Raw genomic sequence first — 15,780 nt, 5'->3', positions numbered from 1 at the left:
ATCTTTGAATATTTCCTAGAGTTCCAATGTATAGGTTGCTGTATGTTAATAGACATCCCTCGTATTAAGGTCTGGGAATATTTAACTAGATAAAATCCTTTTCCCTCAAAGAACTTGCAGTCTGGATGGAGAAATACAGGTAGAGAAATAGCCATAGAAATAAACATGTACACACACACACACACACACACACACACACTGTAAGGGTTGGGATACACAGTATATGTATATAGAACCTTGCTGTGGCCCCTGAATTTATTGCTTATTTATTTATTAACTTATTGCATCCATTTATGTTGTCCTTGCTTTTCTAATTTACACTGAAAGATGAGTAGGGGGAAAAAAGAGAAAAAAAATAAAGATCAGATTAAAATGTATTTTTGTATCAAGTGATAGGATTTTTTCCTAATGTGTAAAGTAGGTTTTGAAAATAAATTACCCACTTTTCAAAATTACACAGTCTTTAATGTTATACTTCTTGTCCCCTGTGTATCTATGGGCATTTATTTTCATGCAAGTGTGCTCACTGCTGTATTTTTGAACATGTGCTGGATTGCCTATTCTATGTGTGTTTTTTGGGTTCAGTCAGATTATAAATTTGTCTAGGGTTGGGACTATATCCATGAATTCTTTGGCATTCTTATCCCCAAGCAGTAGTATTATGTTCTGTACACACCAATCAAAGCTGTTTCTCAATATGCATGTGTGTATTTATAAATATAATTGCTAATTAGTCAAGGGTTTGAGATTATCTGGGCTTTTTTCAATTCGTTGTCCCCTGCTGCCTGCCTTTTGGCTGTTACACTCTTCATTAGCACCTCGATTAGGGTTTGGACAGGGTGACAGTGTAAATTATTGAAAAAGAATTCAAAACTAGTGCATTTGGCTTTCTACTAAAATCCAATGTGATTTAAAATCTTTCTCATGATATTTAAAATATTTATTAAGATAATTCTTGCTGTTATTACATACCTTTTTTTGTTTTCTTAATCCATGCTCTTCCACTTCTGTTACCATTGGAAGGAATATCATCTTGATGGTCTGAAAGCATTATTACTCCTTTCTACAGATTCTAAATCATTCTGAATGAGTACAGAAAACACATGGTAGAATAAATGTTAAATAAAAAATATAGCCAGGATTTTCTAGTAAAATTAGGGCCAATTATTGTACATATTATCTCCTCTATGTACTTTTCATTGGAAGACCATCTAACAAATTCCCTAGTTAGAATTCTTTTTTTTTTTCAATTTTTATTTATTTTTTAAAAATTCTCTTCAGTGTTCCAGTATTCATTGTTTATGCACCACACCCAGTGCTCCATGCAATACGTGCCCTCTTTAATACCCACCACCAGGCTCACTCAACCTCCCACCCTTTGCCCCTCCAAAACCTTGTTTCTCAGAATCCACAATCTCTCATGGTTTGTCTCCCCCTCCAATTTCCCTGAACTCCCTTCTCCTCTTTATCTCCCCATGTCCTCCATGTTATTCCTTATGCTCCACAAATAAGCAAAACCATATGATAATTGACTCTCTCTGCTTGACTTATTTCACTCAGCATAATCTCTTCCAGTCCCATCTATGTTGATACAAAAGTTGGGGATTCATCCTTTCTGATGGAGGCATAATACTCCGTAGTATATATGGATCATATCTTCTTTATCCATTCATCTGTTGAAGGGCATCTTCGTTCTTTCCACAGTTTGGTGACTGTGACCATTGCTGCTATGAACATTGGGGTGCAGATGGCCCTTCTTTTCACTACAGCAGTATCTTTGGGGTAAATACCCCATAGTGCAATTGCAGGGTCATAGGGAAGCTCTATTTTTAATTTCTTGAGGAATCTCCACACTGTTTTCCAAAGTTGCTGCACCAACTTGAATTCCCACCAACAGTAATAGAGGGTTCCCCTTTGTCCACATCCTCTCCAACACATGTTGTTTCCTATCTTGTCAATTTTGGCCATTCTAACTGGTGTAAGTTGATATCTCAATGTGGTTTTGATTTGACTCTCTCTGATGGCTCATGATGAACATTTTTTCATGTGTCTGTTAGCCATTTGTAGTTGGGATTCTTAAGTTGGTTTTTCACTCTTGTCTACCTCTATCTCTAGGTTTCTCATATTTTCCATAGTCTTTCTGACAACGTTTAATTACCAGAGAAAACTATTCCCCCAATCTACTCTCCTCGTTGGAATATTCATGCCCATCTATGGCGTTTTGTGCCAGTCTCTTACCCATTTCCTTTCTACTGGTAGTTTCCTTTCTACTGTAGTTTTTCCAATTGTTACCACTAAAATCCCTTATTTATGGCCAGATTTATGATGATCTTAGCTTTTTCACTTACCTTTATTTAAGTGACTCTGATTTCTTCAAAGAAATCATCTTTTCATCTGTTCTTCAAAGTTCTTAAATTCAGGTTGACTTTTACCCTTTCTGCTTCCCTGTAGTTTAGGTTTATCTACTTATCCTAGTCCCCATCCAAGTCAAATTCAGGATCAACAATTATTCAAGAATGGTGTTCTATAAAAGGAGTCACTAACATTGGGATTGGACTCCTTGGATTAACTGAGGAAAAAAAATGGTAATTCTTGGGTTTAAATGTTAACCTAAATTGATGAGGAATGGGGAAAGCCAAAGCAAAAAAACAAAACCAACAACAACAACAACAACATATAAACTGCATTATTAGAAGGTGGCTGAGGTGGAAATCAAGAAGGCAAAGCTCAGTAAAATAAAAGGGTTGAGTGTAGGCTGGAGTTTTGGAGACTTCCAAGTTTCCATTCACTGAGAACTTTATCAGAGGCATGGTCTTTTCCCCCCTCACCTCTCATTCATTTAATTACTGTCCAGCAACCAATTTTCATGAACATAACCAGGTTTTTGTTTTGTTTGTCTTTGATCACTTGGAACTTCTTTACTTCTCACATCTTCCTAATCCCAGAAATGCTACTCTGTGAATACATCACAGCTTTCCAGTCCTCTTGTCTCTAAATTCCCTCATAATTGGCTCCCAGCTTCTCTCAAACGTCTCATCCATTACCCCTACCTAATGTTCTTGATCATCCCCATTCCTCTTCCTCATCTTTACGCCTACTCTGAGCCCAAACCACCTCAATCTTGACTCTCTTGAGTATCTGAGTGCTATTAAGAGCTCTCCTTTCTGCTGCACTGTGGGTCAGCTCCCGGGGTGATGAACTTGCTCCTGCCCTGAGCCTGGGAGGACTTCAAAATCAAGTGTCTGTGTTGACTGGAAATACCGCCATGTATTTGCTTCTCATCCTTGTGCTTTCTCTCCCTCTTTAAACTATTGCCAGTCTCTTCCGTCCTTGTCCTTGCAGCCAATCTTGCCCTCTGCCTCAGAAGCTAAACAGACAGAACCAGACATAACTATCTCCAGATTATCTTCTCTCCAGCTCCAACTTGTCTACATTGTCAAACATTGTCAATTTTAAATCTAGTCTTCGAAGAAAACAACATAAAATTTTTAATGACATATGGCCTATCCTTGGTGTATCCCCTCATGTTTTTCTTCCCTCGCTCTGTTCTCTATCTCCCCTTTATATCTCCTTCTTCCTCCCTCTGAACTTTACTCCATCAAATCCTCCCCTTATTTTAACTTAAATCTCTCCCTCCTGGCTATATCATAACTATCTACAAATAGACTCTTCATCCCCATCCCAAAGCCTCTTCTTTTGACTCTGCCCTTTCCTGTGAGCCCTGGAAGTTGATCTCTACTCTCTCACTCTTCTGCAACTTACTAACATTTACAGAGTAGTCTTTTTCTTCCGCATTTTCCCTACTTCTCATTAATTCCTCACTCACCATATTTAGTGCAAGTGTTAGCAGAATTTGCAAAGTGTGGACAGCAAAGAACTAGGTAGGTGACTCTTAAAACACTCTTCCAAATCAAAGAAAGTAAGATAGCCAGTTAAAGTAGATAAAAATGGGTTGAGGAAAAGATAAGCTTAGAGAGAAGGGTTTCACTGGGGGGAGAAAGTAGGGGTCACTGGTGCCTCTCAGTGAGAGGTTCTTACTAGATGAATTGCAAGGTGATATGTGTCTCCCAAAGTTGAGGAGACCAGTGAACTGATACATTTCTTAGACCTGAAAAGATCTGAATGAGGAGAGACAATTTGTCAGGCAAGTTCTCTGATTATTTTATACTCCCAAAGTTTTTCAGGTAAGGAAAGGAGTATAGTATTTGTTATGACTAGATAAGGTCTACAAGGAAGAGGGAAAACATGGGGTTGGTTATCTTAACAGTTGTGCAAAAGTTTAGCTAAAGAGCCCCAAGAAGAGAAAAAGATGGGATTCTGGTGGGTTAAAAAATTGGTTAGCAACCAGTTGGAATAGAGATATATCTGAGTTCTCTAAAATTATAGGTAAGAGTTACCTAATAGAGGGAGAGAGATCAATAAAGAAATCATAAGATTACAGCCTCCAGGGAAGAGTCAGGTTTGTACACTGTGGGAGAAAGCACCCTGCTTTGGGTTTTGCTAGTCTTGGGGGCTCCTACCCCTCCTCAGGCCTATGCATGAGAGAAGAGGAAAGTAATAAAAGGAGCAGTAGTAAAACTCTACCTTCTCTGGTTGTAGACTTGCTGTTTTCATTACATCCTAGCTAGAAATAAAAGGGAGAAGTTTGTTCTTTAAATATCCATTCTTTGAAGATTGGAGTATTAACTAATATACTGGACTAGACATTTTATTGCCTGTATTTAGCCTATTTTTTCCCTTCAGCTTTATTGATATATAATTGACAAAGATATATATATTCAAAAGATCAGGGAAAGAGGAGAATAAAATCGATTTATGATTGCTTCTTATGACTTCTGGTTTTTCAATGTAGCAATTATTTTATTGTCTTCCCTATTTTTTAAAATTAGCTTTTTCTTTGGCCTCCAAGATCTTATCTCTTTGTCTTCTCTTTTCCTGGTTACTCCTCGTTAATCTGCCCATTCAATCTACATATTTGTGTTTATGATTTCAGCCACTTTTTAAACAAATCCCCAGTATATCATCATCTATTCCAATCTCTGCCATGAGCTCTAGAACTATAGTTACCTATCTCTTTGGGGTTTAAGTTTGCATGTCTCTCTTTCTTAACACAGCCAATACAGAACTAATTCTCCCTTATGTTACTTTCCTCATTTCCTCCCAAAATGAAAATAAAAGTCTGGAGACATCTCATGCCATCATAATATTGGTGAAATGATATAAATATTTAAATTTAAGTCATACCACCCATATGTGAGTGGGGCTCAGGATCCTCTCAGATTAGACAAGATTGGTTCTGATATTGAGCATAGCTTGCTACTAGAAAGAGCTATTGGAAGTAAGAGCTACCATATATAATGTAGCTTCTCTGAAATGAATAGAAAAAATAAAGCTTCCCATGACCATTTGAGGCTGAAGGAAATCAGCAGGATTTGTCCTCTGCTAAATCAATCAGATGGAATGCCTGTGCTTTGAGTTGACCCTCACATTCCACTGATGAGTTCGACTGTCTCTTTTCACTTTAATGTTGATAATCATTAGAGAAGAAATCTTCCAGCACAGAAGGTCATAGAGAAAGATATTTCAAAATGTGGCAATGAGAATTGCTTGAGTTTATACTTTTGCTCATCATTGAGAAGAGATAAAAATGGATGTTATTCTTTTTATGTTTTCCATTCCTTTCCTGAATGATATTGAAATCTCTTTGTTGACTTCTGGTTGTTATTGTGTATATATACTAACACTGACTATTTTGAAAATGTGCACAAAGATGACTAAAATTTATGGGATTCCATTTAGTAGAAGGAATTTTTTTCTTGAAGGAAATGTTCACTTATAGTTTAATAGATAGACATATTGCATGGGAAAATAACTATTGATGCCCTGATGACTATTTTTTTTAAATAAAGAAAGTCAACTAAAATCAATCAAATCTATTTTGAATTACGGCAGGTGCTGACAAATATATATTTTTTTCACTAATATCCAAAATTCTGCAACAGATTGTCAATATTTTATTGTTAAGCAAGGAGAAGATGCAAGTATCATTGTATCTCCTTGATTTAGAAAATAAATTGACTTTCTCCTCTGCTTTCTCCATTTATATAGTCAAGGGACCTTATTTAACCCTCCATGAAGTTCACACATCAGCCCAGCTCATCTCCGTTTCTTTGTTTTGTTTTGTTTTATTGTATACACTTATGTTTCCTATATTTTCCCCTTGGTTTACTTCCGAGACTTTTCATATACTTCCAAGGGCAAAAGAAATAAAATAGGTCCTCACCCTAAACTGCAGCAAGAACAGCAAAAACCCACCAAATACAAGAGTAACAGGCTGGAAAAACATTTGCCTGTTTTCAACCAAGTGGTTCATTCTTGAAAAGTTACCTGTCACAAAAAGGGGACATGGGTTTTAGAAAGCTGATCCAAGTGCAAAAATCACTGTTTACCTCTGACATATAAAGCAAACATGATTTAATCAGTATTGAAAACAATGAAGCAAAAAAAAAAAGTCTGCCCCCTCAAAAATCAATAAAGAAAAAAGAAGTATATCGTATTTGTCTAAACCAAAACCAATGAGACAGAAATGGGCACATGAACTTCATCTCAATTGGTACTTGAGACCCATATTAGACACACTGTACACCCTGGTACTGCCCTCCAACCTGACCTGTAAGTACAATTCTTCCTTCCCATGGTCAAGCCTAATCTAGCCCACAACCTGGTACAACACTCTTACATACCACTCACACACCAGATTCCCCCAAAGTTTCTCCTCTAATGACTTCTTCTCTTTCTATTCATTAGTTGTGTTTTGTCTTTTTGAGCCTCAAAAACCTAGGACCTGGAAGTGCCTCTACTGGTCTCTTACCAGCTGACACACACCAAACTTTAATTTTCCTCAGAGAGTGGGAAACTGGGATCTGGGCTGGTTAGAGAATCTAAAGGTTCACAGACCTAAAACATACAGTAAATTAAAATTCTTCTATGACCACATTATTTTTGGTTTTACTGCAAACAGTCTCCATTTGAACACTGAATTATAGATCTGGTCTGTTAATCTTTTCACATGTGTATTTCCAATTGATCTCTATTGGTCTTTCTTTGAGAACCAGATCAATGGCTTCAAATGAAAGCAGATAATTTACTTGGCAACTTATGTCCGTTCGTGGTGCGGGAATACTGGGGAACGTGCCTCACAGATTCGTGCTCCAGGATGACTCTTCATTAGACAGCTGGTGCTTTTCCAGGGTGATAGGAGTGAAAGGGATATATACTTCTCATCATCTAGCGATCTAGCCGTACAAAGTAGAGGCAGAGTTCCCAGAAAGAGAGCCAAACCCTTGAGCCTTACACTCAAGACTGTCACATTTGTTACCTTTACCTTATTCTATTGGCCAAAGTCAGTCATACATCAGCCCATATTCAGGAATGGGGAAACAGATTCCACTTTTGGATGATGGAATTGTGCAGTTGGTTTAAAGGACCTACATAAAGAGAGGGTTAAAGAATTGTGATCATTTCTACAATCTCCCATGACCACTAAACAATATATTCTTCTTTCCTATAGATTCTGTATGATTCTCTAAGAAATGTCCATTTTTGTGAATTAGTAGCATTTGTTCAATGTGGTGTAATAACAGTAACTCAGTGTTGGGCTTCAGGATGTCTGTGTTCCAGTTTTTTGCTTCTCCTCTCGACCAGGCATATTAGGCTCCTATTATTGCTATAATAAATTACTACAAATTTAGTAGCTTTAAATGATGTGAATCTATTTTCTCACAGTTCTGGAGGTCAAAAGTCCTAAAGAAATTTATCAGGCTAAACTCAAGGGTGAGCAGACCTATGTTTCTTTTGGGTAGTCTAGGAAAAAAATTCGTTTTTTTGCTTTTCCTAGTTTGAAAGGCCACCTACATTCCTTAGTTCACGGCTCCTTCCTTCATGTTCAAGACCAGCAGAATAAAGTTTTCTCTGTTTTCTGACCTCTGCTTATGTCCTTCCAGTTTTTCACTCTTGACTTTCACCTTCCTACTTCTTCCTATCATCATGTGATTACACTGAACATTTTTGGATGATCCAGGATAATTTTTTCATCTAAGGATTCTTAACTTAATCCCATCTGCAAGTTCCTTTTGCCAAGTAAGGTGTCACATATTCACAAGTTCCAGCTATTGGGACTTGGAGATTGTTCAGGGGTCATAATTTAACCTACCGTACCAGAGTTCAACAAACTATGGCCTGCAGGCTACATCCAACCTGCCATCTCTTTGTGGAAATAAAGTTTTATTAGAACACAGCAATATTCATTCCTTATGTATTGTTTATGAATGCATGCATACTGCTATAGCAGAGGTCTAATGGCCCAAAAAGCCTAAAATATTTATTCTCTGTTCCTTTATAGATAAAGATTGCTGACCCTGTAACCAGGTTCACTGTCACCTTGGGCAAGTTGCTTATTTCCACTAACTAAGCATCATAAACCATAGCTTTTTAGACTTGGAAAGAACCTTAAAGTAATTTTGGTTAAACTCTGCCCTATCCATTTTTCTGCACAAATCACCTTTTCAGAATAACTAGTCACTCAGTTTCTGCTTGAAACCATGGAAATAAAAAGAACCTCTGTCTCATGAAGCAACTTGTGTTTGTTTCAGACAGTTCTGAGAAAGATCATTTCATCCCTGTGGCTTTTTTGCCTAGTTTTAGTTCTGCCTTCTGGGACCACAGAGAATAAGTGTAATCTCTCTTCTATCTGAAAACACTAAGAATTTGAATCTGTTATCATACCTCAAAGTTACTACGTCATGTAATGTGGAGGTTCAAAAGAGTGATATGAGGGTTTCTTCTAGACATAAACATATGCGATATTGTTAATATTGTGAAACTTCTGAGATTTTATTTCTTTTAAATATTTGGTTTTGGTTACCAATATGTGGGACTAGGTGGAGTGTCAATAAAGGGGAGAATGGTAGGGTCTCAGGTGCAGAATCTTGCTAAGCAGCCTCTTCTCTAAATGACAGAAATCCCATCGCCCCGGACTCACATTGTTGCCTGGATGCAAGAGACTGCCCAGATTTAGTCCTGCTGAGCCCCTTTATTTGGGCCTGGAAAGGCTTGACTTCAAAGGGGGGACTGCATTACTCCTCCTTTACCTACTCCCTTCTAGATGAGATGATACTATTCTCACTTCTTCTCCAATAAGCCAGTGTATGGCTTTCAGTTCACCTAAAAAGGATTTTCAAACCCCGAATTCCTTTCCTATAATTCTGATCCCAGTTCCAGAGAATCCAATGCTATTCATAGGCTGTGATGAAAGCAAACCTAGGAACCTCAGTGAGATGTACTTCTACTGCAGAGAGGAGACACAATCTTAACCAGGAGGAAACCAAACTCCTCTCTAGGGCAGTCACAGGATCCTAAACAAGAGGACTGAACTGAGAACTCTGCTGGCCTTAGCGTGTCAAGCTAAGCCTAGCTGAGGTCAATCTTGAAGAAAGCTGTCCCTTCCCTGGGGGACAGGTTAGCTAGGGGAGCAGATAAGCTGATCAAAAAGGGCTCAAAAGAGCTATATTGTCCTCAAGCTACATGTCACATTTGATTTATCTGTGATGTCCTATTCTGAATCTAAAGCTTTCCTAGTGCTTTATTTGTTCATTTATTCATCCAACAATATTTATTGGAACTTTACTGTGTGCTAGGCTTTGTGCTAGAGACTGAGGAAAGAAAACTCTTGGTCCAATTTCTCCAACTCCCTTTAAAGCTTCTTTCTGTTTTACTCATTAATAATCATTCATAATCCTTGTCTAAATTCCCTCAGCAATTTGCGATTTCTTCCTCATCCATTTTTTTTTTTTTTATGTTGAGTGGTGTCCCCATCACTTAACTTCCAGCAAATTAGAAAACAGGAAATAACTCCATGACCTTCTTTGCTTCTCTTTTCAATTTGTCTACCTCATCCTACTGATGTTACTTACTCAACGTAAGTAACACTATCCTCCTTTCTGTAGTTGCTTACCATTGTCACATCACCATTTCACATAACCTCAGAATATCTTGCCTCTGCTTACCTTTCCTGTTTAACGTTGTCTGTTACTCCTATGTATTGTGAATTTATATCCAACTTTTTGAATTGCTTATGATCTCATACCCTCTCCTGATGTTTCTTATTTCTCTCTCTCTCCTTTCTCCCTCTCTGACTTGACTAGCATATTCCTGCTTAACTTTTTTTTTTTTTTTTACTTTTTAAATGTGTTATTTTATTTTATTTTATTTTATTTTTATTTCCAGCATAACAGTATTCATTATTTTTGCTTAACTTTTAATATTCAGCCAAACATTTCTAAAATTCCTTTTTAAAAAAACATTTAGTTATTTATTTGGTGGGGGCAGAGGGAGAGAGAGAATCCTTAAGCAGACTCCCCATGAGTGCAGAGTCCCATACAGGACTTGATCCCAAGACCCTGAGATCATGACATGGGCCAAAATCAGGAATTGATGCTTAACTGACTGAGCTACCCAGGTGCCCCCCAAGATTCCTCCTTAACATTCTTTCTGCTGTCCCATTCCATGCTACCAAGTAGTTTTCCTTTTCTGTGCCCACAAAGAATTTTCACACATCTTTATAAATGCTGTATTTTATATTTCTCACTTGACTCTGAGCTCTTTGAAGACAAGGACAAGTCTATCTTATTCCTTTTTTAAGGAATGAAAGTCCTCAGCGTCTCTTCTAGTCCTGGAAGATAATTGGACCTCAATGAATATTATTTATGTCAATCAATATGTTTAAATAAATTTGATGATACTCATGAATTGAGGCCCCGAGTAGAAGAGAGGTGTTGAAAGAGAAATGTCTGTAAAGTGATCTATATCCCAGAATACATCCTTAGACCTCCTGCAGTAGCTCTCCCTCAGATGATGAAGCTTCTGACAACGAAATGTATCACTGAAACCTACTCCTTCATTAATAGTGATGTTTTGCAATAATAATAAGCAGAATAGCTCTTTCTCTTACTATTTGCACAACTGGACTACATTCCATGGAAAGGAAAATGTATGAGGTTTGTGATTTAAGAGACAGAAGCCAATTAGCTTCTTTCCCATTGTACTCAGTAAACACCGAGTTACAGAAGGGCCCAAACAGAACTATAATAGCAGAGTGCTGGCAGAGATTAGTGATGCTTTACTCCTGTTTTGTTTACCATAATGAACTGGTCAATAAACATCACAAATTGTTTATCTATATAAATCTTGACAGATTACTCTTTATGAAATCCATTTAGCAAGTGAGGTTTTCCCATAAGGATGAAAAATGAAGATTTTAAACAGATTGCGGGAGAAGCTCTGACTGTACCAGGAGAGTCAGTGTAATAAAGGTTTCTTTATATTAATATTACAAAAACCATTTATCCTGACAAAATCAATATCACAATTCATCTTAGTTTGGTGTTTCTCTTTCTAAGCTTAAAATGTCTTCTCCTTTATTATGTATAATTTTGTTTTAATAAATGTGAAATATATTTCATTTAGGAGGTGCTCTTGAGAAAGGATAACTTATAAAATGACATCAAACTTGTAGCTTATCTGCTAAAGAGTCTTGGAAATGTTTAAAATTATATTTGAGTGGCTGAGAAATTTATAGGAATCATTTTACTTAAACCTTAATTACAAAATTATCCCTTGTGTCCTTTGCACTAGAAACAAACTGTAATATTCAGAAAAGTCTCCTATGAACTTGGTTCAGGTAAATTCTCTCTCACTGAAGTCAAGCAATTATAGCAAGTCAGATAAGTTAGATATAACAACAGCTGGGATAAGAGACTATAAAATCAGGAAGAGTCACATTTAATTACTCAAAACATTGCATGCTTTCAGAAGCGATTTATTTATTCCATTTGGATTCAGAACTTAATATCCCATGGATATTGACAGAGCCGACTTGGAGTTAAGCGTGTAGCAGCTAGCTGGAAGAAAATAGAACTACATCAAGGAAAGGAATTATGTTATACACTGGAAACTATTACTCTAAATGTACTGTATGTAAAATAAGTGTGATTGTCTCATGAGTGAATGGTAATAAAAACTGAAATACTCAAGAGACACTTATTCATGAGTGGTGTGGTGATATATATATGCATTGGGAGAAGCTTGCCTCTTACTGTTTATGCTTACCAATATTACATTAAAAGCCTACAAACAATATACTCTAAGTAATGGCACATAATGAAATTAAGAGCAAATCAAATACTTTGTTGCTTCTATAATTCCATTTTAATTTCAGTGCATAATTTCCTTCAGCACTGATACTTAAGTAGCCTAAATAAAACATCTATTTGAAATGGAGTTCTGATGCATGTCTATACTTAAAGGACTTAATATAGTTATTTGTAGGAGGGAAATGTCCTTTTATCCTGACATAAAAAGGGCAAACTACAGTATAGTAGTTTTCAAGAGAAACTGTACTTTATTTATTCCCAAGGGGATATTAGTCCATAAAACAAATTTGCAGTTTATTTAGCAGTCCTTAGCTTTTATCAGCCTTTTTAAGGGTGTTGAATGATTACCCAAGAGATCACACTGTAGAAGTTGCAGGGGAATGAAGAAACTATCCATCCAGCATCTAAGGTGAATCCATTTAATGTTGTTTTAAATGTACCACATAGAAAGTTCCTGTTTACAGGTGCGTTGTCTTTTTCCATGTGCTCTTTTTGCCTCGCCAATATTTCATGGTGGCAAAATTTCTTATCCTGATCAATGACATTGGCATATGCTAAGAATTTGAATAACTTACACAGAGGAAACAGGTTTTGGATTTTATCATGGCAAAATGCCAGACCAGTGATTTTTACAAGCAACTTTAGGTCCAAGAAATTTAAGTTGGAATGAAGTTTTCTCATTATATTTATATCATTAACATCTTTTCATAAATCAGAATAATGCTCTATTCTCCAACCATTCTGGATAAGTGAGTTTAGTTCATAAAATAGAAAATGAAATATAACCTAGATTAATGTACGGACAGTAGTGGAACATGTCTTCCGCAAACTCTTCTCTTAGTGAAATATAGTCTTTATAAAATGAAAAATATAGAGTTTCAAGATTTTTAGGGAGATCCATGGTAATCACACCCAATGTTCTATTTCAGAGCTTGATAGATACTTAGAAGGATGATTTTGGGGTACCAAATCTAAATTTTTAGTTATCAGAGTAAATGCTTTTGTGAGAAACCAAAATTTACAGTATTCTTAATTGAACAACTAATCCATGAGATGTATCGTGGCATGAAAAAAGCAAAATGACAATCTTTTTTTTTTTTGCCATCAATTAGTTTACAAAGGCAAGGCTTCATAGAGATTTTATTGTAAGCAACATTTTGTTAAACAATCTTTTTCTTGTTTGATGTTGTGTTTGTTTATTTGTTTTGCTCAAGTGTTCTTTTTCAATATATTGGCTAAAACAGGCCATCTTATTTCACAATGTTATTGATAGATATAACTTATACACTGAATTATTAATCAAAACATTATTCTCTTTGATGGTTTATTTGTCTTGTTTTCAGATGTCAGCCTTGCAATTGTCATCTCTCAGGAGCCTTGAATGAAACCTGTCACTTGGTCACGGGCCAGTGTTTCTGTAAACGATTTGTCACTGGATCCAAGTGTGATACTTGCGTTCCTAGGGCAAGTCATTTGGATGTGAACAATCCACTGGGCTGCAGCAAAAGTAAGTGAACTCTGACCCTGTGCTGGTGGGTGGACCATCACACAGGGAAGTGTCGTATTACTCACTTTCTCTGTTGAGAACCCATCAGAAAGGCTTAGGCACAAGGTGGAGAATTTAGGTGGGAAATGAAAAAAAAAATTACACTAAATGAAACTTGTGTTCTTTTTTTCCTTGATTAGATTATTGAAATGGTGATTATGTTAGTAGTGGGAAATTTAAAACATTTTGGTAGAATGAAATCGCTAGTGTGGTGACCAGAGTCTTGGTTTTCCCCCAGACACTGGACTTTCCAGTGACATAGGACTTCAGTACAAAAATCAACACTACTGATTAAAACAAAATGATCAGTCACCCCACCAAACAAGGATATTCCCAACCAATTTTCTGTAACACATGTGAGATTTATTCTTATTTCTTATGAATTAAGTCCTTCTGTCCCCCAAATTTTATGGGTACCATGCTATTATTAGTTGCTTATTGATATTAGAGCAATTATCAATGTTCATCATAGCATATCCCTCCTATATTTGATATTTCTCCTGCAAGTTGTATTAGCTGTTTAAATATCTTTCACATTTCTATTTTCAACTCCTAGAAGCCAAAGATTACATCTCAGTATCTTTTGACATTTCAAAACCACTCTCCAGTGCCTTGACTTGACTTCTCAAGGTCACCTGCAGTCCTACAGTTTCATGGCACATTAGTGATTTATTTATATTTACTCTAAGATCATATATCCTTACCTTTTCCAGAATTTCTAAGAAATGCCTGTTGAGAACATGTGGTAAGGAGCCCTCTACAACATATTGTACAATGCGTGTTCTCCTTGGGGTGTCCCTGAGTCACAATGAGAGGGAATGCCGTAAGTCAGGACAAATCATCATAAACAAGCATGCTTGGAACTATGTTATGTATATTTAAGGGAGAGAAAAATAAGTAAGAAAATATTGAGCTCCACAGTAACTGTACTAGATTTTGAGGTAGAGGAAGGCAGGGTGCAGGTAATGATTAACAAGATGTATTCAGATTTTGTACCTGTGTAGTTTATCTTTGGTATCCTGTGTTTTGTTTTTTCTCTGTATGCTAGTATAAGTAAACAGTAGGCATTTAGGCTGCTTTTGGGAAAGGACTATTGTAATTGCCTTTCTGTGTAAATAGAGTCTAAATATAAATCTGGATTTCACTAAGAATTTAATTAATATTTGCTATTCATTGATTAACTATAGAATTGATTGATCTCTGTGCAACAGGAATTCCAACATATTGCTGTGGATGGCAGTTGTAGATCATCATTTTGTGGGAAACTTACATATAACATACCAAATCATAGTGATTTTTTTATTGGTTCTGTCACTAATTTTGAACGAAATATTGACATTGCTCCATTTTTTTCTACCTATTCTTACATCTAAGACACAGTCCAGGAACCATACCTCAGGCAAAACTGGACAGTTTAGTTCACTGAACACCAAGCCTACATTTCTTAGTAGTGGTGGATATTTACTTTTTTTTTTTTTCAATTTTATTTATTTATTTATTTATTTATTTATTTTGATTTTTTATTTTTTATAAACATATGTTTTTATCCCCAGGGGTACAGTCCTATTATTCCATTTATACATAGAGTACCTTCACTTGACACACACATATATAGTTATACATATATATGTATATATATATACACACATATATCCATGTATATATTTAAATTTTCTCTTTAAAATTGTGACCTTTACTCGTTTTTTCCCATTTTATTTCTTTTCAGTGTTCCAGAATTCACTGTTTATGCACCACACACAGTGCTCCATGCAATACATACCCTCCATAATACCCACCACCAGGCTCACCCAACCCCCTACCTCCCTCCCCTCCAAAACCCTCAGTTTGTTTCTCAGAGTCCACAGTCTCTCATGGTTTTTCTCCCGCTCCAATTTCCCCCAACTCACTTCTCTGCTCCATCTCCCAATGTCCTGCGTGTTATTCCTATGCTTCACAAGTAAGTGAAACCATATGATACTTGACTCTCTCTGCTTGACTTACTTTACTCAGCATAATCTCTTCCAG

The 15,780-nt window shown here is 36.4% G+C and overlaps 1 protein-coding gene across 1 annotated transcript in view; it reads left to right on the top strand.

Annotated features, from left to right (window-relative positions):
- USH2A (usherin) overlaps positions 1–15,780 on the top strand; it is a 681,041-nt gene that overhangs the window by 139,164 nt on the left and 526,097 nt on the right. The window contains exon 14 of the mRNA XM_032319004.1: positions 13,553–13,716. Within this exon, the coding sequence (XP_032174895.1) occupies positions 13,553–13,716 (164 nt within the window). The remainder of the gene's footprint in view (positions 1–13,552; positions 13,717–15,780) is intronic.

This window comes from Mustela erminea, chromosome 17, assembly GCF_009829155.1.
Source record: "Mustela erminea isolate mMusErm1 chromosome 17, mMusErm1.Pri, whole genome shotgun sequence".
NCBI classification, from domain to species: Eukaryota; Metazoa; Chordata; class Mammalia; order Carnivora; family Mustelidae; genus Mustela; species Mustela erminea.
This window is presented reverse-complemented; position numbering and strand designations above follow the sequence as displayed.